The sequence below is a fragment of the Hydractinia symbiolongicarpus genome, chromosome 6 (genome assembly GCF_029227915.1).
Source record: "Hydractinia symbiolongicarpus strain clone_291-10 chromosome 6, HSymV2.1, whole genome shotgun sequence".
NCBI classification, from domain to species: domain Eukaryota; kingdom Metazoa; phylum Cnidaria; class Hydrozoa; order Anthoathecata; family Hydractiniidae; genus Hydractinia; species Hydractinia symbiolongicarpus.
In genome coordinates, this window is record NC_079880.1 from 18,748,610 (window position 1) to 18,774,354 (window position 25,745).

Genomic DNA, 25,745 nt, shown 5'->3' on the forward strand with positions numbered 1-25,745 from the left:
TCAGTCCCGTGTGTCTGTGACAGGCAAAGTGGACGTCTTCGTTTTCCTTTGATGTTGCCGAAAAATGTCTAATATGTAAAATCTTCAGACGTTACGGCGTGACAATTTGGGTAAGTTTCCCAAACCTGGGTCCCAAAATCCGTTTCGGAATAAACGGGTTGATGACGTCATTAAAAAAACTTCAAACCCCAATATCTCTGCAACCGTTAGTCAAAGATACATGGTCCTATACATTTTCTTGATCAGCGTTTTAAGATCTACACAATAGAGAGGCAACGTGAAAACAAGCTTCTGAACTATTTTTTTGGTGGATGGGTTGCTGACGTCATAAAATTCAAATAATGCTTCTTTTTTATTTTTATCCTGCCTCAGTGAATTTTCCCATGGACTTTATGGACTAGTGGTGTTAATAATATGCTATAATGCTTAAGTATATTTACTGTAAAAATATAACGGCATAAAATTTACATTTACAGTATTTACAAAATGTTAAATATAAAAACCTTTCTAACGTTGCTAAGGAGGATGTCTTCAAGCAAGATTCTAAAACCCATTACAACAGTTTTTTATGGCAACCATCGAACTTTAGGCCATTATGTGGGAACTAGTCGGTGGCCCGTCTTTTTTATACAGCACTGCGTGCCTCTCGCTACTTGCACACATAAGCTACCATTTTGCATGACAGACAGATGGATAGACGTAAACAGGTATTATAATATAGACTAGCCGGTAGCCCGTGGAAAAATCCACTGGGTCGCCCGTCCTTTATATATCGCATTTCGTGTTTCTGTAACACGACTTTTTTCTCGCGCACAAACAGACAGACGGAATACGGCTATTATAATAGAGACTAGTCGGTTGCCAGTGGAAGAATCCACGAGGTCGCCTGCCCTTTATATTACGCAATTTGTGTTTCCCTAACAGGACATTTTTCTCGCGCACAAACAGACAGATGGAATACGGCTATTATTAAAGAGACTAGTCGTTAGCCCATGGAAAAAAAGAGAAAAATTCGCCCATCCTTTTTACATCGTGCATCTCGCTACTTGCGCAGCTAATCTACTAATTTTGCGTTACAGACAGACAAACATACGTATACGGGTATTTTAATATAGATTAAGGCTCCAAAACACTTGAATGCTTTCTCCATTGTTATTTTCTAATGCTAATTTTGCTTTGCTGTTGTTTCCCTGAAACATCATCAAATAGCATTCCGATTTTAACATTAGAATGTTTTACTTCATGTTAGTTATTTGTTGCTAAATAGTTAAAAGAATAATTTGAGTATTAATATTTAGTTTGGTCTGACAAATAGCACTGCTGTAAGACGTTTGACCTTCAAATGTATTAAACATACATTTGAAGGTCAACGTTGATACATCATTATTTGATTGTAATTGGTAAGTTAAGGTTTGTTTATGGTAATTTAATTCTGGTTAAAAATTACACTTTTGCTGGTGTCTACTTTGATGGTTTGTTAAGCAAATTGACAACATTGTATGAATTATTTCTTGATAGACTCAAACAATTTTTTTAGCCAAATACTCTGCTTTTATAAGATCCAGTAAAATTTAAACTTAGGCTGGTTGTTTTTATTTTTGTTTGTAACACAACTTTAGAATTTGCAAGGATGTTTTTATGGAAAATTTGTGTTGTTGCTGATCTGGCATTTTTACAATCTTTTTGTGCTCATTATATATGGTGACAATAGGAATATTACTTCTCTGATGAAAAACAGTTGTAAATAAACTTAACAAAGAAAATTTAAGAATAATTCCTGATCTAAGATTTTTGCATACTTTAAAAACCAGCATAAACTCTCATTATTTGGATGTCTTTAACTTTTAAATCAAAAAGTTATTGTTTTGTAGTCAAATGTTTTTCAACAAAATTCAAAAGTGTGGTAACATCATCACTCTGTTAAAAACGTAATCGAGAAATGTTACTAAATAAGGGAATTATCCCTTGAAGTATGAGCATCATAACACTATTAGAACAAAGTTATAATTATTAATCAGTTTAAAATCGCAAACATTTGTCTAAGAACTTGCTATACAAAAATTACTGAATAGTTAACTTTGAGTTATGAGATATCTGCTCTGTGGCTCCAAACATTTTAACAAAAGCTATCTATCACAAATACTACAAATACTTTGAAGTTCTGACTAAGGGCAAATTTTTTTTTTTTATATTAGTTTTTTTAAATTAGTTTTAATTTTCAACAAAGATATAGAGAATGAAAAAAAGTGACTTGATTTCAACCTTTCAAGTTCATTTGGATATTTTTTGGCAAATAGTGATGCCAACATGTTGCAGTAGCTGCAACAAATATGAATACTAAATGAACAGTAAATGCTGATATTTGTTGTTTATTCACCTTTTGTTGTAAAGTCCTAGTAGGTTTCTGAACAGATTGCATCTTTACATCTTTCTTTACCTAAAAACAGACAAAAAAATAAAACAAATTAATGTTTATAGAGGATAGTCCATGTCATTGAGTTCCTTTTTGATGCTAAAAATTTTGTGGGAGACTGAGCAAAGCAATTTTTCATTAAAAGACCTGGATGTAAACTTAGAAATTTTCTAGGCAGTCCAAGAAGAGCTTGAACCTTTTACATAAACATTGGTATACAAGCTTAAATTATATTTCCAGATGAAGCAGTGACTTGCTAACTTAGTCAAAAAGGTAACTTTATTAAACAAACCTTCTGTGGAGATTTTGCAGTCCCCTTTACAGGACTCTGTTCAACAGCTTTTGTTTTCTAAAAAAACACATTTAATTTAGAGAATAAAGTAGGAAATCCAAAGTGGGCTAAACCTAAATAGATTTTTAAAGAATTACAAGGCCAAAATCAGGGTCAAACTCATTAACACTTTGTTTTCAAACATGGGTGCTTATTTTAATGGCATGCTTTAACAATGAATTACAGCATCTACAGCAAAGGAGATTGTCAAAATAAACGTGTTTAGTTACCTTACCTTTCGTGGTGAAGTCCTACATGCTTTCTGAATAGACTGTATCTTTGCATCTTTCTTTACCTAAAAACAGCCCATAATGGGACAAGTTATGAATATGTACAGGGTAAAAAGTGTACAGGGTATAAAGAACCAAATTAGATATCAACAATAGAAAAGGCTAAAGAGGCATGTGTATTTATGATAAATTCTTTGACCGTAACAAACACTTCCACTTATCTTCTAACATGTTATGGTGGAGGTATGCATAAAGAGTGATAAGTAACCTTTTTAGATGGTGGATCATCCATGTTATCATCCTTAATATCAATTTCAGTGACAGGTTTTTTAGATTTGTCTTCACTCTTTTCTATGGAATCAGATGAATCATCTTCTGGCTAAAAGTATTAAGGTTACTGTAAAGAAAACAATTTTTTTTTAGGTTTTTTGCAAAAAATTTATGACATATAGAAAAAAAAATTCTCTTTCAAATGACATATTTTATATTCTATAAAAATTTTTGGAACATCACTTTTTTCTGGAAAAAGCCTTATCAGAGTTGTTATATTCTTCACACCTTCGACAAAATATGTGCAAAATGAGTTGTTCATATTTTTTATAAACATTATGCATGATATGGAACTCCCGTTTAAAAATATGCATAATAATATTTTTTAGATAGTTTACTTTCACCATCGATATATAAATATATGTAAATGTTGTCGTAAAAAATTAATAAAGTTGAGGAGTGTGCATATGAGATCTGAGATGGCGAAAAAGTCGAAGTCAGCTAGTGTAGATAATTGTCCTAACAATAACGTAATCATGTTTTTAAAAAATAACAAACAAAATTATCTAACAAGTCGACATGAAAATCTGTGCATTTATACGGCTATGTGCCATACTTTCAGAAATCTTAATATTAAATTGGAATCATGTCGAAATATAGTTATAAAAGTAATCCTTTCCGTTCCTCAAGAAAATGTAAAAAAAGGGTCATGGTTTGATGATGTTGGTGAAAATACACCTTTAATGAAATCATCAACAAGTCGGAAAAAAATCTTTAAATAGGGAGAAAATGATTGCAGTGAGTAAAGTTCATTTTCTGATACGGACGATGACTTCGATGACGACGAAGATAAAATGGAAAGTAGTTCTTAAATAGTGAACATAAAACTGTTATCAGAATATGTGAAGGAACAAGTTGCTTGTAGACAATGCTTTTCAAAAGTAGAGGTTGAGGAGAAATCTAATTTTAGGGTGGGATTAGCAACAAAGCTGAGCTCCAACTGTTCAAATGAAAGTTGCGTCACCCACATCACAGATTTTACACAACAGAAAAATCGGAGGTTTTCGATATTAATAGAAAAAGTGTGCTTGTGAGTAGAATCATAGGAAAAGGACGGAAAGGTTTAGAAGAATTTTGCAGTGTACTTGGGCTGTCGCAACCTGTCAGTAGACCTGCGTTTTCAGAACACATGGAGTATATAGAAGAAAAAGCATTCGATTTGATGCAGAAAAATATGAGAGAAGCAGCAAAAAGGGTCAAAGCTATTATAAATAATGACACAGAAACTCAAACTGTCACAGATTTACCAACTTTATTCGATGGCTCGTGGAGCAGCAGAGGATGGTTAGCCAAGATAAGAATTGTATCAGCAATAGTGGAAAATACTTGCAAGTGAGGACAAACAACTTGTAGAACAAGAGGGCGTACAGTACCGCTTGAATGTAACTTTACATGTACGCGAGTTTTACGACCTCATGTAACGATCTCATATCTACATGAAGAACGTTCACATATTTTTTGTTTATACACGAACTTAATTGCTTTCTATTGTTATCGTCATGCGTGAGTCAGAACAATAAGATTTGATGAATCCTTTTGTTGTCACATGTAACATGCATGTTATTGTTATTCTTAAAGATCACGAAGGCTATTGAAATATATTTTTTTAGAAAAATGAACGAACATAACACGTTAAAAGCATTTTTATCACTGTTTTTCGTTCTTAAAATTTTATAACACAATCTAACGAAGCTTTTCTATCTCCCTTTTTCGTTCTTAAACTTTAAAAATGAGATCTAACGAAGCATTTTTATCGCCGTTTTTCGTTTTTAAACTTTTAAAACACGATCTAACGAATCTTTTCTATCGCCGCTTTTCGTTCTTAGACTTTTAAAATGCGATCTCACGAAGCTTTTCTATCACCGTTTTAAGTTCTTAATTTTTAAAATGCGATCTAGAAAGCATTTCTATCACCGTTTTTCGTTCTTAAACATTTAAAATGCAATCTAAAAAGCATTTTAATCGCCGTTTTTCGTTCCTAAACTTTTAAAATGCGATCTGAAAAGCATTCTTAAACTTTTAAAATGCAATCTAACGAAGCTTTTCTATCGCCGTTTTAAGTTCTTATACTTTTAAAATGCGATCTAACGAAACTTAAATCTTTGTTAAATTTTATTTTCTTTCGTTGATCTCTTGATGACTATAGCAATTAAATACAACAATGGGACACACGCAGTTAACATGAGCTAATTAAATTTAGCAAACAAGACATGAACTCTATTGTTTTCAGCATGCAAAAATAGCTCATGTGTTTAACAATAGGTTAACAACAACAACAGAAAGTTCTGACGCTACAAAAAGCTCATGCGAAGATGATAACTATCGCGTACATGTAAAGTTACATTCGAGCGGTACTGTAGTACTGGATCAAAGGGGCATAGAGGACGAGGAGCAGCACAAATAATAAACAATTTGTGACATTTTTAATTTGTAGCGTATTTTTGTATATACTATATTCTTATAATTGTTGTTTTGGTATTCCTAAGCAATCACAAAATGTTTCCAACGTTACTTCATACGCATACTCTCGAATTTCGCCGATTATGTCTCCAGGTGCAGTATCTCAAATAAATGCTAACATCGACTGTGGATATTTGCAATTGGCATCCTCAGGTCCGATTTCCTTTACCTACAAGAGAAAAAATACAAATTTCCAAACAATTTATAAAAGGACATGGTAACTAAGTTGATACATATTTTTGAAAATTAGACAGCATCAATATTCTAACCTTTAACTCACAAGCCCACATACAATAGTGCATATAACGGATTTGTTTATTAACTTTTCCACGTTTTTGGCATACTTTTACTGATTCCATCACGTTTTCAATGAAAAGATTACCATCGAATCTAGGAAATGAAAATATTGTGATTGTGTAATACAAAAAACACATGATGAAATTTATGATTTTCATATTTTCAACTTACCCTCACAAACCCATTCTTTAAGAACTTCTTGGCAATCGTATTCTTATTCTTCTCAATTATTTTTTTCTTTTGTGCTACTCTTCTTGGGCATTTTTTAATTGCGCTATGTTTATAAAGCTGTGCCTTGTAACCCTGACTTCTGTCTAATAATAATTTTGAACGCGCGCACGAATATTTAGCATAAACAAAAAGTTCGCAATTCTATCATCTTTCTGCATACTCAGTTCACACATTTTCATAACACCTATAGAAATCTTTAAAAACAAATATCTCATTAGTAAATTTTCGCATACATGCCTTTAGGTTTGTGGTCTCTTTTTCCGAAAGCTTCCTATTGGCTCACTGAAATTTTCGGTAATGAAAATCTGAATAAATTAAGCACAAAAGGTTCCCGGATTTTAAGTATAAATTACTTATAAGTGAATTATGACGACAGAAAGAAAAAATATGCAGTTTTTTGAGTAAGTATAAATTATTACAAATAATTTCATAACAACGTTATTAGAAAAAAAATCTGTGAACCTTTTTGATTTTAATTTATGCTGAATGTAATGGCGCAAAAACGAGAAGCCTGCGACCATGCTTTCGAAAAAAGAAGCCATTTTAAAACGTACAGTGAAAAAAAGTGGTGTGTGTTCATTTAATTATATTTTCTTTTTGGAAAATCAATGTCTCACAAAAATAACACCAGCAAATACGTCTTTCATCAAGCATTCAAAAACAAAAAAAATAAGATAAAACATACAAGTATTGATAAATTATAAGAGTTTTTCTGACACTACTCATCAAGTGATTTTTTCCCCTTACAGTAACCTTAAACATCGAAAACAGGTATACGTGCAGAGAAAAAAATTAGCATGCACAAGGGTTGACTTCTTTACCTTTTTTCTTTTAACTGAAGTGGTGGAGGAAAAGAAATCTTCAGCAGTAGTTGGTTGTAACACTTCTTTTTTAGGTGTTATTAATTTTTTAACTGATGATTGTTTTTTAGCAGATGCTTTTTTAGTGCCGTGTTTTCCTGGAGTTTGATATGTGACAACAATATCATCATCATTTTCTAAAAAAAAATAAGTATGATAAAAAAATTAATTATTTACTAGTATACTACAGTCTTGATTCCTTTATGTAATACAATGCTGTGCCTAATTTTTTAAAAAAGAAAAATCATTTTCCGCCCAAACAACATCAAAATGATCAACACATTTCCTCACAAAATTCTGCTTTCACAGATGCACCCAATTAAAAATAAGACACATTATTCATTATTTAGAAACATCAGGACAGATTATTTTCATCTTTGTGGTTATTAACTACGCTAACAACTAATTCTAAGACATCCATACTATTTCAAGAACCACATAAATATATATATTTCTAATATCTTAATTTAAATTATTAGTAAAATGTGGACCCTTGAATGTCTTTAATACCTTCACTACGATTCTTTGAAGGAGTCTTTAAAGGAGTCTTCTTACTACCTTTTCCCTGATCTTTGCTATTTTTGTTTTTTCTATTATACACAAAAAAACGTCTTTAGGAATTATATACACACAAACATGACAACAAATAAAACAAAAATTGTTAAGTAAAAGTTTTACCTCAACTTTGATGGTAATGGTTCCTCATGGTCTGAATCAGATTCTAAATATTTTATAGTAAGCAAATTCACAAAGATTTAAAATAAGAACTTGTTGAAAAAGATAACACCATGCACACATCAGAGTCATTTTCTAATTATATATACAATCTACTTGATGACACAGATTGTTTCTGCATGTAAAAACCCTTAGCAGTCCCACTTAAGAAATCCTTATTTGTTACACTGTTGCTCAATGGCATGGAAGTGGTGAGACCAGCTCCTTGATATTTTCAAAGTTCTCCAAACACAAGAGGAGGTGCAGTAGGAGCAAACGTTTTCAACCACTTTGCTGTAATATCCACAACCACTTTGCTGTAATATTCAGCTTATAATTTGTTGACTTGACTGCATCAATTATGTAATCAAAACATTGGTACATTTTAATCCAGGGTGCTTTAACATTTGTTTTAGTTTTCATCACATGCATCAAACTCATCAATTTGCACAACTAATTAAGTTACATATTTTCATATTATAACCTATAGGGAAGCCATGATTTGTAGCTGTATTCTGCCAAGTTCCAAAACTGATAGCTGTATCAGCGAAATAAAATGCATCTTGTGCTCTAACTTTTCAAGCATGTTGCAAGAGTTTCTTGTTCCATATTGTAAACACTCCAAAAATGTATAAATAATTTAGCCTCCATAATTTCGAATCAGAAAATTGAATTCATGCACAAATATTGCAGAGGCAGATGTACATCACCCATTCTAACTTCAAATTCATCTTGTGAATTTAGCTTTTTCACACTGACTAGCACATGTGACAATGGATTTAATGGATTTCAGAGAAGAAAAGGTTTCGAAATATGACCCTAATATTAAACTCAATGTGTCAAAATTTATGTTCGAAAATGCTGTGTTCGCATAAACAAGAAAGGTTTGATATTGTTTGGGGTTTTTACAAGGAAAGTAAAATTGTAGTTATGGAAGGCAAAGTCACCCATAGCTTGAGTTTTATCCACATTATTACCTGATTCGATAGTTAATCTTAGGTTCTTTCTTTTCTTGTTTTTATCTCCAATTCCCTTTTCTTTCGAATCATTTGCTGGTTTCTGTAAGTAAATACAAAGATGTGAAAGAAGACTTTAACATGTCAATAAAAATGTACAAACAGTGATGTATGCAACAACTTGATGAACTATTTTGATGTAATGGCAAACAACACACAAAACAAACGCTAAAGTTGAGTTAAAAATATCCAAAAAAAAGGATCTTTTTTTAAGGTGGAAATTTTTTAATGAATTAGCTCGTAAGAGCCTCTGGGAATTTTCCTCAATTTTTTAAATATTTAATGTATAATATATTTACTAACTGCAGCTAATTGTTTTTACTAGTTTGTTTTTCTTTCACATAATTTATTGTTGGTTTGTAGATTATGCATTTTACTTTTTTCAAGATAACTCAATGGGAAAACAAATTTGTTTGTAAATATACTTTACTGTTTATAATAGCATTTTCATATTGATTGTATGTAATGTATACGGTATGTAATGTAATGTTCTTCTAAAAAATGGTGGGTAATCATTATCATGCTAACATTGGTTGGACCAAGTATTTAAAATTTTCAAGGCCACTAAAGCTATTCTAGGTCTGGCAGACACTAGACTTTGGAAATTCCATAGATTAAATAGATTCTGGAAAAAATTTTAGGTAAGATTTTAAATTTTAGATTTTATTTTAGGTTTATAACCTGATAGCGTGTTTCTTTTTCATTTTTTTGTTTGTTTAATCACAGGAAGCAAGAGTTATTATAGGTTGAAACTAATGTCTACAAATAAAAAGAAAATAACATTGTCTGATTTAGTAATGTCGGCATTAGCAGAAGATCGACTTGTTCAAATTAATTTTAAATTCATTATTATTTCGGCAATCGGAGACAAGGAAATTAAGACTGAGAGAGTGGCTAGTTCAGACACTCGGTTCTCGTGTTTGGGGTTCACAAGTTTAAACGTCCCCCACTTGTCTCCAGCATGAAAAAAAGACACAGAATACACACACATCTTTATAAAATGATTAGGGTAAGTAAAAATACGCTAAAATTTTTCCTTAACACGATGCGGGTTATGCAAAGTAAAACACATCGATTGAAATTTTATGCGGGTTATATGAAGGTGCTGGGTATCTGATAGCATCTTGCTTATGACTTCCTAAAAAAGCTGAACTGCAGGTTATACGATGTGCAGGTTATATACCGGAAAATACGGTAGCATCAACACACAACACAAAAATTATATCATGACAATTCCTTGTAAAATTTTAAGTGGCATATCTTAATGCCACGAATAAAACCTGAGGTATTTGAATTTTCTAATTTTAAAGAGCAGGACATCCATTTAATACGGGGCATTTAACAGAGGAGGGTGTTTAAGCTAAAAAAAGGTATCAGTTTTCTTTTTTAAGGATGAATTTTCTAATTTTTATTGCTATCTTATAAAAAAGAAACCTTTCTTTTAGTATGCTTTTCGGCGCTAAAATTAGCTATGGTCTGTAAAATATATTAAATATTGGTAAATTAAAAGTTTGTTTTGACAGGAAAAGAAAGACAACACAAGGAACTTTAACACACTGTGCAAGCAAACTCGCCATGAGGGTGATACTTTCACACATTGAGGCAATGAATATAGGAGCTGATGCAGAAAGTTATTTTGGGCGTCGATAGCCCCTGCGGGTATTTTTTCATACGCAAATTATTGCTTTATTTTCACCTAATTTTTTAGAAAAACAGGGAAGTGTTGGCTTTTTCCAATCAAAAAATAATTATATCAGCATAAAATGTGTGATAAAATTACACTACTTCCAATGAATATTTAATTGTTATTGTTAAAACCAGCCAATCGAAATTATTAAAGTTGATAATGCATTTTTACAATGTTTTGTTACATTGTCCTTGCTGTCCTAAAGTGAAAACTGTTAATCTCCCATTCTAGGCGATTACTAATAAGAATCAATTGGTGGTGGGGTTTACTTGTGTTGAACCAATCTTGCTGGTGAAATCATTGTGTTTAGAATAGTGGTATATATTGTGTTGTGTATAAATCAATTGGGTTTATTTGGTGTTGCCTTATTAGGAGAACTGTGAAGATAACCTACAGGTTAGTCATACACATATTGCGAGTTTAACAAATGGTAGCAGAGGAATAAAATTGCAAAGTATCATAGAGAAATGTCGAAAAGTTGGGTACCCCCACCATCATTGAATACAGAGTCCAGTTACAAAGACTGGAAAAAAGACGTTCAAATATGGAAAGCACTCACAGAATTAAAGGCGGAAAAACAAGGGCCGCTATATTCATGGGTTTGAAAGGAAAAGCTAAAGAAGGAGTAGACAAAAATTTACTTAAAGGATGAAAATCAAACTGCGTACCTGGCTTATGAAACCTTTGAAAAATTTAAACGACCCTCTGAGATGAGCATGAATGATTACCTTATAGAGTTTGAACAATTATATCACAAAATCCAAGTTCACCGTATGGAACTTCCTGATGGAGTTTTGGCATACCGAGTTTTACAAAGCGCTAATCTTACACCAGAGCAGCAACAGTTGGCTAGAGCAACTATAAATGAATTACACTATGATTCAATGGTATTACAGTTAAAGAAAATATTTGGTGATACTGTGGCCTCATCTGTGTCAAATGATGCTGTAAAGATAGAGCTTGTTTTACAAGCAAGTGCAGATTCTACAGAGCAGAATTACTTCACTAAAAGAGGTGGATATCAGCGTTGGGCTGCAGCACCAAATCAAAGATATGGATGGAGGAAAACCAGATCCAGTAACAGAGTAATAAATCTGCCTGATGAATTTGGAAATATTTCAAAGTGCAATATTTGTCAGTCCATTTATCACTGGGCTGTGAATTGTCCCCATTCTTATGAGAATCAGGAGTCTGAAGATTTGAAAAAGGAAGAGAGTCGTTCAAAAGTTACATTTTTTTCTAAAATTAAAGAAAGTGATATGCAATCCCTTGTTGGTGAAACTTTGTCATGTGCAGTTTTAGACTGTGGTTGTACCTAGACAGTCTGTGGTAAGAATTGGTACCAATGTTTTATTGATAATATTGATAGTGATAAAATGCCAGAAGAGTATCCAGGTGGAACAAGATTTAAATTTGGAGATAGCGAAGCAGTTTGTTCCATAAAACGAGTAATCTTACCTGTAATCATTGGTTCAAAAGAGGTTAATCTAGAAACAGAAGTTGTACCCAATGAAATAACTTGCTTTTAAGTCAAACATCTATGAGAAAAGCAGATGCAGTTTTAGATTTTAGCAACGATACTGTTAAAATGTTTAGAGAATGCCATCCTTTAAAATTTACCACCACAGGTCACAGTTGCATACCTTTAAACAACAACAGAATAGAATTAGATGAAAAGAATTATGACCATTTGCTTCCTCAAGTTGCCTTTGTATGCGCAAGTGAAAAATCCAAAAAAAAACAAGATCGTCAAACTTCATCGTCAGTTCTGTCATCTAAGTGCTGAGAAATTAAAATCTCTTATTAAAGCATCAAATTCCTTTTTAGAGGACCGGAGTGAAATCATGAAATTAATTGATAATGTCTCACACTCTTGTAAAGTATGCCTTAAGTATAGAAAACCAAGACCACGTCCTATTGTTGGCTTACCAATGTCGTCGGAATTCAATCAGTGTGTGGCTTTAGATTTAGTGCAATTTTCACAATCATTGTGGTTTATTCATATCATAGATACTTTCACAAGATTTTCATCTTCAAAGTTAACAAAGACAAAAGATAAAGATGTGATAACAGACATCTTTGAAATTTGGTTAGCAAGATTTGGTCAACCAAGAAAGTTTCTGGCTGACAATGGAGGAGAATTTATCAATAAAGTGTATGAAGAATTGTGTGAGCAATTTAACATGGAGTTTTCCACAACAGCAGCCGAAAGTCCTTGGTCGAATGGGCTATGTGAGCGACACAATGGTATCATTAAGGAAATGCTGAGAAGATTGTGGAGGATACGAAATGTACACCTAATCGAGCACTTTTCTGGCCTATTAGTGCCAAGAATTCTTTATCAAACAACAATGGATTTTCACAAACCAGCTTGTTTTTGGTAAAAACTATGACTATCCCTGCATCCTCACTGATCAGTTACCAGCCATGAATGATACAGTTTCAAGTAAGACTGTGGCCCATAACCTTGCTGTGATGCATGTATCACGAGGAGCATTCATAGCAGCAGAATATTCTGAAAGAATACGTAGAGCATTGCGTCCATAGTGACCAGTGTTACAATGATGTGCAGTATGTAACTTGAGATAAAGTCTTTTATAAAAGAAAAGACAGCGAAAAATGGCATGGACCAGGCACTGTAATTGGACAAGAAAATAAACAAGTACTTGTCAAGCATGGTGGAAGTTATGTTAGAGTCCACATTTGTCGGTTGCAAAAGGTAAATCAAGTAGTACATTCACAGAAACCATCACAAGACTCTGTAAAGAGCCCAGAAGTAACAACTATGCAGTTGGATAACTGTGTTTCACCGGAAGACGAAATTTTTGACATAGTTGATCTTGAAAGTAATACTACGGAAGTACCAGTAACAGAAGCACCAGTAACTGAGAATGCGGCCATTGATAATTCACAAACCAATGGGACACCAATAGAGGAAAGATCTAATGAAACATCAAAAAGTGAAACCACAGTCAATGAAAAAAAAGGCAATACCTCTATATTTCAAGGAATACCAAAGTTAAAAACCAGAATCATCTATAAGCTAACTCCAGACAGTGAGTGGATTAAAGGATTATTTCACAGCAGAGCAGGTAAAGTGAGTAGAAAAGGAAAAGAAGGCAGGCAATATGACAGCTGTTTAAATGTGCAAAATGAAGACACAGGTGAAATTAATTGGTTAGATTTCAAGATGTGTGAGTGAATGGCAACCGGTCGTTGAAGCCAATGACACTGAAGAAGTATTCTTAGCGATAAAAGCAACTATTGAAGACAAGGTCTTGAATGCGAAATTTAAAGAATTAACCAACTGGCAAGACAACAATGTTTCTCCACTGTTGAAGACAGAAGTCAATCTACAATATCCACAAGATGGGTAATCACAACAAAAAATATAGAGGGCAACAGAATTGTTAAAGCTCGTTTGGTCATAAAGGTTTTGAAGAAGAGGAGTTTCAAAATCTGACTAAAGACTCCTAACGTTTTCAAAAGAAAGTCTGCGAATTGTACTCACAATGTTAGCAACTAACGAATGGGAATGCCACACCTTAGATATCAAAACAGCATTTCTTCAAAGTAACCCGATTGATAGAGAAGTAATTATAAAACCCCCAAAGGAAGCAAACGTAATAGGGGTTCTTTGAAAATTGAATAAAGTAGTATATGGCCTTGCTGATACTTCAAGAGCTAGATATTTACGAGTAAAGGAACAGTTAATTGGTTTGGGAATGAAAATGTCTTTATTTGATGAGGCTTTATTTTATTGGGTTCAAGATGACTGTTGTCAAGGATTAATCGTAAAACAGGTTGATGATTTTCTTTGGGGAGGATCAGAAGATTTTCAAGTAAAAGTCATTGCATCCATTAGAAAAATATTTCGGGTTGGGTCAGAAAATTGTAGTAATTTTAAATATGTTGGAGTCAACATACAACAATTCAATAGTTCTATTGAGTATGACCAAAGCAAATATGTGGCAAGCATTGAACAGGTTGAGATTCTAAGCACCAAAAACAAACATCAAGAACTCTCACATGAAGAGCAATCTAGGTTTTAATGTATTTGTGGTCAATTAAATTGGGTATCTTCTCAATCAAGGCCAGATATTTATTTTGATGTTTGTCAGTTAAGCACAAAGTTAAACCGTGAAAATGTTGATGATGTTATGAGAGCTAATAAATTGGTAAAGAAGTTGAAATTGAATCCTGATATTTGCCTAAAATTTTGGAAGTTGAAACCTCCATTACAATTAATCTTGTACGCTGACGCCTCATTTGGAAATCTACATGACGGAAGCTCTCAAAGTGAAATTTTTGTTTTTCTTAAAGGTGTTGAGAACACCATGACACCTATCACATGGCAGTCAAGAAAGATTAAAAGAGTTGTGCGTAGCACACTTGCAGCAGAAACCTTAGCACTTGTTAATGGTATTGAAGCATGTATCTGGGTGAAAAATGTAATAATGGAAATCTTGAAGACAGATCTAAAAGGTATCTTGTGCTACACAGATAACAAATCTTTGTATGAAGCTGCACATTCAATAAAAGCTTTAGAAGATAAGCGATTAAGAGTTGACATGGCTTCTCTCAGACAGAGCATCAATCAAAAGGAAGTTATATTGAAGTGGACTCCCACCAAACATCAGTTAGCAGATGCAAGGAGCAAATAGTACACTTCTACTGAATGTGCTACAAAATGGTCATGATGAGTATTAGTGACCAATCAAATGTTGTGTTTTCAAAATGTTTTATTATAAAGTTTTTTTTTGAGTTTTATTTTTCAGAATTCATTGCTGAAACACCACTTAGCACTTGGCATCACACAACTAAGGACTCAAGAAAGAATAGTCTTCAGCAACTGTTTGATCAAGACTTGTATAGTAGAGGGCATTGGTGAAAAGCCAATTTCTTCCCAGGACCACTATACTAAGCGAGTAGGAGTCGCTATAAATTCCTCCCATAGCCGCATAAACTGAACAACGTGCAGAAAAGAAAATAGAGGGAGATCTTCCATTCTAGGCGATTACTAATAAGAATCAATTGGTGGTGGGGTTTACTTGTGTTGAACCAATCTTGCTGGTGAAATCATTGTGTCTAGAATAGTGGTATATATCGTGTTGTGTATAAATCAATTGGGTTTATTTGGTGTTGCGTTATTAGGAGAACTGTGAAGTTAGTCATACACATATTGCGGGTTTAACAATCTATTACAATAAATATTAATAATTATTAAATATTACAATGTTTTGTTACATTGTCCTTACTGTCCAAAGTGAAAACATCTTATTAAAGGCATTAAAAAAATGATATATTGATTTTTGACTTTAGTGACCAACACAAAAGTCGAGCTAATGGAAGTAAATAAATTTATAAGCACTGAGGACAAAAACAACATCTAAAATAATCTTAAAGGGAATTCAAGGTATGAAATGATGTTGGACTTATATTATAGAGCTTAGTTGGTTAACAACAATTCTTTTTAATTTTTTTAAAAAGCTTTTATTGTTTTTAAGATATTCACATATAAAGAATTACAGATTTATTTATGCTGCATAAATTATGATTTCATATGTATCCCTGTTAAGGGATGTGCATCTAAACTTTATCAATGCATAGATATTATAAAGGTGAATTGATTAACATAATTTTTTTTGTCAAAATGACACTAGTTTTTTCGTCGCAGGCCTCTTAACTTTTTTCCAATGACTGATGTATCCGAGGTCGGCTGCCGTACGAAAGGCAGAAAGGAGAGACCAAGATGGCGACAAGAGCTGTGTAATTTGTAGCTAGACTTATGTTATTTATAGCCAAGAAAGCTTTGTTGTGTTAACGTATAGCCGTTCTTTTCATTGGCGACGAGGATAAAACGAAACAAACACAAAACAACAACACCACAGGGAGACTGTGCGTCAACAAGAATGGCGGAGCAGAGTTTGAAGAAGTTCGATCCTGATATTCACAGAGACAATTGTTATGATGTATTTTCAGATTATTGTAATGCATTCCAGTACGAGTACGAAGCGATTGCAAAAGATCCACCAGCAGGAAGCGAGCCAGAGCAAGCAGAATGGATCGAACTCAACAAGAGGAAGGTATTTTTAGGAAGGTTTGCATCCTGGAACCTTCAAAAAGACTTTGAGGAGGTTGTTCCCACTGCAGAGAGGCGTACAATCACTTTTGATGAGACAGTAACAAGACTGAAGGAACGTTACCTATCACTGAAACAGCAGGTGAATCGTTTGACCTTTTCCTTAACCGTGTCAAAAATGAGGTGAACATGTATTCATTTCAATGTGATAGCGACACATGTAATGTGAAAGATACCATGGTTAGAGACCAAATTGTAATTGGGACGACAAATGATGACGTCAGAAAAAATGCTCTCAACAACCAATGGAATTTAGAGGAGCTCATTAAAAATGGGAGAAAGCTGGAAGCAGCCACAGTAGGAGCTCAAAAGATAACAGAACAACCAATAGCTAATGTAAGCCGTGTAAACACACCTGGAAAATACTCTAAGAGAAACCGTGCAAGAGAGGACCTCCTCAAGAAAGAAGGAAAGAGGAATGCATCTCCACCAAGAATGCCCAAATGTAATGACTGTTCGTCGAAATGTTGTAAAGGAGGGAAGAAGTGCCCGGCATTTAACGAGAAATGCTTTAAATGTGGACAGTATGGACATTTCAAGGGTTCAAGAACATGCACGAAAGGAAACAGAAAGCATAAGCAGACTAGGCGGGTAAACGACTCATCAGCAGACAGCAACGCCGAAGAGAGTACAACAGAGACCGAACCGTCTGAAGAATCTGAGAATGAGCAACAGCTGTCAAAAGGCTAGTGTATGCAGCCTGGAGAGTACCAAAAACCCGAAGAGCCGCACCTAAATCAAGAAAAACCCCACCACCCAAGAGATACGAAGTCACTGTTGGCATAAAGGAAAGAGTGGTCAAGGCATATTCAGATACAGGTGCAGACATTTCTATCATGTCAAAAAGGATGGCAAACCAATATGGCTCAAACCATATGGCTCAAAGAACCTTAAATGCCTAGGACACTACACTTGACCAGTTATGTACAGTGAAGTTGTGGCAAACGTGCGATTTTACATCATCAAAAAGGACCTGGAAACTCTCCTCAGTGGTGCAGTAAACGAGGAGCTAGGAATCATTAAGTTCCAGGGCCCGACAAATTCTAACATCCGCAGTGTCAACGTAGACAACACAAACATCAGAGATCTGAGCGCGAAATACCCAGACCTTTTCAAAGGGATTGGTACACTAAAAAAACACACCGTTAAATTACACATTGATGACTCAATTACACCAACAGCGGAACCACCCAGACCGATACCATTTCACTTAAGGCCAGATTCCAAGAGGAAATAAAAAAGATGGAAGAGAACAACATCATTGAAGAGCACCTTGGCCCAGCACCATGGGTATTGTTATGAAATTGTTGTGCTTCCTTACTTATATTTTGTTTTATTTCTTTAGATCTATATACTGTACTACTAACATATACTCCAGTTCTTTATGTTGAATAAAGCCATTGTTTTGGTTCATTACTGTTATCACTTTCATGACAATTTATTCAACATAAAACAAGATGAGCAAAGCATTGAAACCTTCACGCCTGGATATTGATCCAACTTCCACAAAAGCTGCAAAAGAATGGAAACACTGGAAAAGAACATTCGACAACTTTATTACTGAATGTGGGACAGAAGCACCTGATAAATTCAGATCTGTTATAAACTTTATATCTTCAGATGTTTTTGAATATGTTGAGGAGTGTACAACTTACGATCAAGTGGTAGAAACTTTAACAAATCTTTATGTAAAAACTCCAAACACTATTTTTGCTCGTCATCAGCTGAGTTCAAGAAAACAAAAGCCTAGTGAACCACTTGATGAGTATCTTGAAGAGTTAAAGAAACTGAGTAAACATTGCAACTTTGAAGCAGTCACAGCCGAAACGTATTGATCTGAAATGATAAGAGATTCTTTTATTAATGGCTTAACTTACATTCGACAACGCCTTCTGGAAAGTACAAAATTGACACTAGACGAAGCACACCAGAAAGCTCGGACTCTAGATGTTGCCCAGAAAAACGCTGAAGTTTATTCCCAGAATATTCAACCAACTGTCGCTGCAGCAACCGTTGAAACTGAATCTGACTCAGAGTCCGTAACGTCATCATCTCTTGATGCATTGAGAAAAGGATTTAATCCTAGACAAGCAACTCGTAAAAAATCATGCTACTTCTGCGGTGGTGCCATGCATACAAACCGATCATTATGTCCAGCTCGAGACGCCACTTGTCATAATTGCTCCAAAACCGGACATTTCTCAAGCGTTTGTCAGTCAACTAAAAACAAAGCCAAGGATTCTAACTTGTCAGCTATCTACTCTCCAACACTTTGTGCCATATCAGCTGCTTGCCCATCCAATCTTCGTCATGCTTCAGTACAAGTCACTATTAATGGTACCTCATTGGACGCTCTAATTGACTCTTGTAGTTCCGATAATTTTATCAGCGAGAAAGCTTTCAAATCATTAAACATCCCAATGACTTCTTCGGATAAAAAGGTGTCCATGGCACTAACCTCGATGCAGTCTGCGGTGATTGGAAGCTGTACGTTAACCCTATCGTTAAATGACCATGTCTACGAGAATGTTAAAGTAGATATACTTCAGAACCTGTGCAGTGATGTTATCCTTGGATACGGTTTCCAAAAACAGCATAAGAATGTAATATTCGAATTCCGTGGAACACAGCCAGATCTTGTTATCACTGGTAAACAAATTAATAATACAAATGTTGCTGCAATAACCGATGAACCAACAAACGTTGCAAAAGTCAAACCACCTTCATTGTTTAAGAGTTTACCAGAAAATATCAAACCAATTGCTACAAAATCAAGGTTTTTCAATAACGAAGATGTAGACATTGCTCCAAATGAAACTGCTCAAAATGAAACTGTAGAAGCAACAGAGATACGGCCAGATGAAGTTGAAAAAGAACTCGAAAACAATTTAAGACGATCTACACGTACGATCAGAAAACCTCAGATGTATGGTTTTGAAGACGATCAGTGAACCCTTAACTGTGGGAGAATGTTATGAAATTGTTGTGCTTCCTTACTTATATTTTGTTTTATTTCTTTAGATCTATATACTGTACTACTAACATATACTCCAGTTCTTTATATTGAATAAAGCCATTGTTTTGGTTCATTACCGTTATCACTTTCATGACAGGTATCAAATCCTGTACTGGCACCTAAAGAAAATGGAGGAATCCGAGTTACTGTGGACATGAGAAAACCAAATCTAATGTATCTTTGCAGCCAGAGAAATTCCATTCTGGGGAATCAAGGTAACACCGGAAGGAATTATGCCAGATCCATCAAAAGTTCAAGCATTGAAAGACGCTTCTGTACCAACATCGAAAGATGACATCCTTTCCTTCCTTAGCATGATCCAGTCCCACTCCAGTTTTATCCCCGGTTTAGCAACAAAGACTCGCCATATGAGAAAGCTGACAAAACTGCACAAACGTTTTGAATGGACCAAAGAATGTCAACAAGAGTTCATAGCACTAAAGGATGCATTCACCAACGACACACTAATGAGACACTTCAATCTAAAATTGAACATCTATATTTTTGTGGATGCCCACCGAACTGGCCTCTGTGCAATACTCGCACAGGGTGACAACATAGATGAGTCTTCTCCAGTCGTGTGCACAAGCAGGACAACAAGAATGTCGAACAACGATACCCTCAACTCGATCTTGAATCACTTGCTGTGGATTTTGGCCTTAGACGATTCTGCCACTACATTGCTGGAGGACCAGGAGTGGAAATCATCACAGACCACAAACCACTGGTCAGTATTTTTGCAAGCACCCGAATTGGTTCGATTCGAACAGACAGAATAAAACTGCGACACCAGGACATTACCTTCAAAGTACAGTACCGCCTGAATGTAATGTTACATGTGCACGATAGTTATCACCTTTACATGAGCTTTCGGTAGTGTCAGAACTTTCGTTTTTATTATATATCCATTTTTAAATACATGATCTATTTTTGCATGTCAAAAACAATAGAGTTCGTGTCCCACACGTGAAATTTAACGATCGCATGAAATTTTCGTGTGGCTTATTGTTTTTTATAATTACCGCAGCTGCTAAGGAATTAACACAAAAAAATGTTAATTACCCTTCGTGTCTCTATTGTTTCAGCAAACGAACATCTTTTATTCAGACATGAATTTATTTGTTAAAGTATCTCCGATTTCGTAAACGCGTAAGCGAATGTTATTGTTCTGCACATGAAGGAAATGTTATATGTTTTGTTTATACATGCAACGAGTTATAAAGATTTAAAAGTTTAAAAACGACGAACGGCGATAGAATTGCTTTTTTAGATCGCGTTTTAAAAATTTAAGAACGAAGAACGGCGTAGAAAAGCTTCGTTAGATCGCGTTATAAAAGTTTAAGAAGGAAGAATAACGATAGAAAAATTTGTTAGATCGCATTTTAAAAGTTTAAGAACGAAAAGCGGCGATAGATATGCTTTTTTAGATCGCATTTTAAAAGTTTAAAAACAACGAACGGCGATAGAAAAGCTTCGTTAGATTGCATTTTAAAAGCTTAAGAACGAAAAGCGGCGATAGAAATGCTTTTTTAGATCGCATTTTAGAAATTTAAGAACGAAGTTTTATCTTAACATTTATCTTAAAAAAAAACTTTTTTAGCGCGATGAAAAAAATAAATATTTCTGAGAATATATAAATAAAACTTTTTAGCGCGATAAGAAAAAACACTTGCAAAAAACTTATTTTTTATGATTATAAATATCTAAACTTTTGAGCACAGTAAAAAGAGTGTTAATATTATTCCCGAATATTATAGTTGATATTTTGTGATTGTTAACACATTTAAACAATAACATGCATGTCTTAAATTCGAACAACATTTTTTGTATATATTATTGTTAACAAACGCACCTATAGATAATAATAGAAACATGCAAAATATGTGTGATAACAATAGACACATAGTTTTTTTATGTCAACATGACATCGTTATGCGACATCGTGAAATGCGTGTACATGTAACATTACATTCAGGCGGTACTGTATCGTAGAGATGAGGAAAAGAAAATCCTGTGGACTTCTTATCCAGGCATGCAACACCCATTAACAAAACGTCACGGCAACAAAAATCCTGCAAACTGTAAAAAACTGTCTGGTTCCTCCAATACGCCCCCTATACAGAAGCCATCTCCATGAGTCGAATCATCGCAGAAACCCCTGGTCAAGTGCATTTACCAGGGGTAAATTCCAAAGTCAAAGAAATCGTTGGAACCATACCGTAAGGTCTACCACGACCTGGCGATATCGGACGAAGATCTAATGCTGCGTAACGACCGCATTATCTTACCACAAAGTCTTAGGTCGAAAGATATCGTTAAAGCCCACAAAGGAAGCCACCCTGGTATGAGCAGCTTGAAGAGAAGAATCCGATCACACTTCTGGTTTCCCAGCATCAATACATTGGTCCAGGAAGCAGTCGAACAATGCGAGACATGTCAGCTTTTTACGAAGAAGACAACCAAGGAGCATATTTCACCACAAAACGTACCTACAGGCCCGTGGGAGCACGTATTCATCGATCTGTTTGGCCCGATGCCAGACCACAGACATATCTTAGTAGTCTTGGACAACTACTCACGCTTCCCAGCAGCCAAAATTGTTCCGACAACCGCAACAAAACCAGTTCTAAAAGCCCTCGAAGATACTTACACGGACTTAGGCACTCCCGAACGTCATCGCACCGACAATGGTCCGCCTTTTAACTCAGCTGAATTTGCCAAGTTCTCTAGCGAGAACAACATCACCAGGTTCTGACGTACCCGTATCACCCACAAGGTAATCCAGCAGAAACCTTTATGAAACCATTCAGGAAAGCTATGAAATCAGCCTTCCACGAGCACAAGAGCAGAGATACAGCACTCAACCAGCTACTAGCATCATACCGTGCAACACCGCACACGGGTACAAACCTCTCACCCGGTGGAACCATGCTCCACAACGGATACAGGAAGGATTTTCAATGAACGCGATACACTACGAAGGAACGCAAACGGCACAGGACAAAGATCTCCAACAAAGAAAACAACAGAAAGAGCTGACAAAAATATACTCGAGACGTCAACCATCGACCGTTCAACAGGGTGACCTAGTTCTCATCATCAACAGTACCCACTCAACAAAGTTTGAGCCCGTATATCATCGAACACCCTACTGGATCTGCGAAATCGACACCAAGGGCGTAGTCCTGAAGCGATCGACCGATTTCAAACGAATTCACAGACACAAAGATGACATCAAGGCATGACATCAAGGCATACCACGAAAATACAAAGGAACTAGTTACACCAGTTCCTTCTGACCTACCAAAGAAATCAACAACATGGATCTTCAATCGAAATGAAGAACCAGAACACCACCACGACGAACACAGTGGTAGCAACAACGATGAGTTGATCATAGAAGACGGAAGCGACACCGCCACGATAACGGATGACAATACAATAGACGGAGGAGACACTTCAGACGCAGAACCCGAAGCCAGAAGCAAAAACTACGAGAAAGGTGACCTCCGAGACATTTACTGGACTATGAACTTTAAAAGTATATATATACATGTAAAAAACACTTTCTGAAAAGATGAGAGTAATGATGTATCCGAGGTTGGCTGCTGTACGAAAGGCAGAAAGGAGAGACCAAGATGGCGACAAGAGCTGTGTAATTTGTAGCTAGACTTATGTTATTTATAGCCAAGAAAGCTTTGTTGTGTTAACATATAACCGTTCTTTTCAATGACCAGATAACTTTGGATAGGGATTTACAGGGATTAAAAAAAAATTTAAAACCTTTTTAGAGGTATTAATTACCATCATTATTTTAAAAACTCAAAACACTTTTTTGCAGCATTGGTTTTTTGTGTACAATCATTACTTTTATAAGTCTCTTTTACAAAACTACAGAAGGTCTGCATGGGAGAGTGCTGCTGTGCTGAAGCTAACTTATTTATTTAAAAACAATTTTTAATCTACAAAAAATAAATTATTCTTGAGATATTACATCCCAAAGACAATAGTTTGAATTAAAATATAGTATTTTTAGGAAAATTAAAATAAATAAAAAGGAAGACTTTGTTTAAAACAATTTAAAATAGTTCTTAACAATGCTTCTAGTGATGAATAAATACTTTGATTTACCATCACTGAAAAATCGCGTTTTAAAAAATCATGCTAAAAAGGTAAATAAAATTTTCAGTGTTTACTATTCTTTTTGATATTAGTGTTATTATTATAGAAAATAATGGAAGTCTAAATAAAGGCTTAGATTTCAAGCTATAGCGTAACAAAAAGAACATATTAAACAACGAAGATTGCACTCTTAAACAACAAAGATTTATCCAATACTTAGCACCATCGTTTGTTTGTTTTGATCTTGCTGCACTCGCCTACCATCTTCACGAACTTTCGAACGCGGCAAAAGGACTGGGTCAATTCATTATTCAGCACACTTCTGCTTGTGACGTAGTTACCTGGCTTCTTATTAGGCGAACTCCCCCCCCCCCTGACTTGAGCATCGAACGACTAAATGTTTATTTATAATTTTTTTCCTTTCTTTAAAAAAGTTCTTCATGAAGATAGCAATGAATGAAAATAATTTGCAGGTTCTAGGATTTCAATTCGAGCCAGAAAGAACAGCGAATGATGAGCTAGTTCTGACTTTTCAAGACATGGACTAACATAACATTGAAGACCTTGCTGCTCCTACTCGCCTAAAGTTTTAGGGATGTCTATGGTGCCTGTGCGATAAATGTGAGAGGATGCCCTCTGAAGTAGACTGTTTTTGCTGTCACAAGAGACAAAAGACTCTATTTATATATTTTCAATTGCATGGTATAAAATTTTCTACTCCTTCATGAGTAAATCTTAGATGCGAGTGTGATTGAGTAATATTTTGCAGATAAAAATGTATTACGGAACACGAATAATTCCCAGTGGTGGTTTTATTTAAGAGTACGCTGTGGACATCTTTGGTGGCACTCCATCACAAAGAGATTTCGAACAACAACATACTTAGGAGCCCCCACTCACCTCCTTAACATCCATTTCTTTCCTCCTTTTAGATATTTCTCTGACTTTTGGTTTTTCTTTTTAGATCCTTAGGCACCAAAAAAAATTTTTATCCTGTTTTTTTCAACTGTTGTTAGTGCAACACAACAGCGCACCACAACATTATTCTGCCTCTCAACTTTACTGAATGTGCGATCTGAGTCTAATCTCTCTGTGGCAGGACATCTAGTAAAGAGGAAACTAATTTTTAATTATTGATTGGTTGTCTTTAGAGAGGCTGGAAACAACTATGCAACCCTAAGGCCAAAGTCATATTGGACTTCAAGTTTTATTAGTGAATGCTTCTTACTTAGGTTCGTACAGAATTAGAACAGTGTGTGCTTCCCTTAAGGTCTAGACACATATCTCGCCTTTGATTTTTTAATTCCATATGAATAATTCATAAAAAGCGGTCTTTCACAATTCAGGGGGTAAAATTACCAAAGTTTTTAAACATATAATATAATATCAGCCTGGCTCACGTTTTATTTATTTTGGTCACTTCAGTGTGCTCCAGTTAAATACAGCACACACGACATATATTTCAGCCTCTCTTTAGTGCCTATCATCCACCATCCATATAGCAAGAGACCACATGCTTTTTTTGTAAACAAGAATAAGATGTTGTTCAGTTGGTGTTAGGAAAGAAAACAAATAATTATTTATTTCTTTTATAGAAATTAGTTACAAATAAGAATTTTTTGTCAAAATTATAGTTGATTTTTAATCGAACAGTACCTTTAAGATTTCCTTCACTGACTCTTTAGATGGTCTATTCTTCTTGGTGTTTGGAGCACCAAAGAAGCTCCGAATGTCATTCTATAAAACAAAAATACAATTGGAGTTCACACTCTTCTACCTCACATCTCATGAAAAGTGAGTTGCACAACTCAAATGAGCAGCAGTTAAACTGTAAAATGTATAATCAAATTCTGCATTTAAAAACTGATCAAATTTAGCATCTATAGTGACCTCCAC

At 34.8% G+C, this 25,745-nt stretch overlaps 2 protein-coding genes across 2 annotated transcripts in view; one reads left to right on the forward strand and one right to left on the reverse strand.

Moving 5' to 3' along the window:
* LOC130647338 (dual specificity tyrosine-phosphorylation-regulated kinase 4-like) overlaps positions 1-25,745 on the forward strand; it is a 76,491-nt gene that overhangs the window by 16,866 nt on the left and 33,880 nt on the right. The window lies entirely within an intron of this gene.
* LOC130647336 (replication factor C subunit 1-like) overlaps positions 1-25,745 on the reverse strand; it is a 36,468-nt gene that overhangs the window by 9,809 nt on the left and 914 nt on the right. The window contains exons 2-10 of the mRNA XM_057453148.1: positions 25,506-25,586; positions 8,844-8,925; positions 7,831-7,873; positions 7,663-7,742; positions 7,114-7,289; positions 3,243-3,353; positions 2,980-3,039; positions 2,706-2,762; positions 2,378-2,437 (exon numbers count right to left, since the gene is read on the reverse strand). Coding sequence (XP_057309131.1) covers positions 2,378-2,437; positions 2,706-2,762; positions 2,980-3,039; positions 3,243-3,353; positions 7,114-7,289; positions 7,663-7,742; positions 7,831-7,873; positions 8,844-8,925; positions 25,506-25,586 — 750 coding nt within the window. The remainder of the gene's footprint in view (positions 1-2,377; positions 2,438-2,705; positions 2,763-2,979; positions 3,040-3,242; positions 3,354-7,113; positions 7,290-7,662; positions 7,743-7,830; positions 7,874-8,843; positions 8,926-25,505; positions 25,587-25,745) is intronic.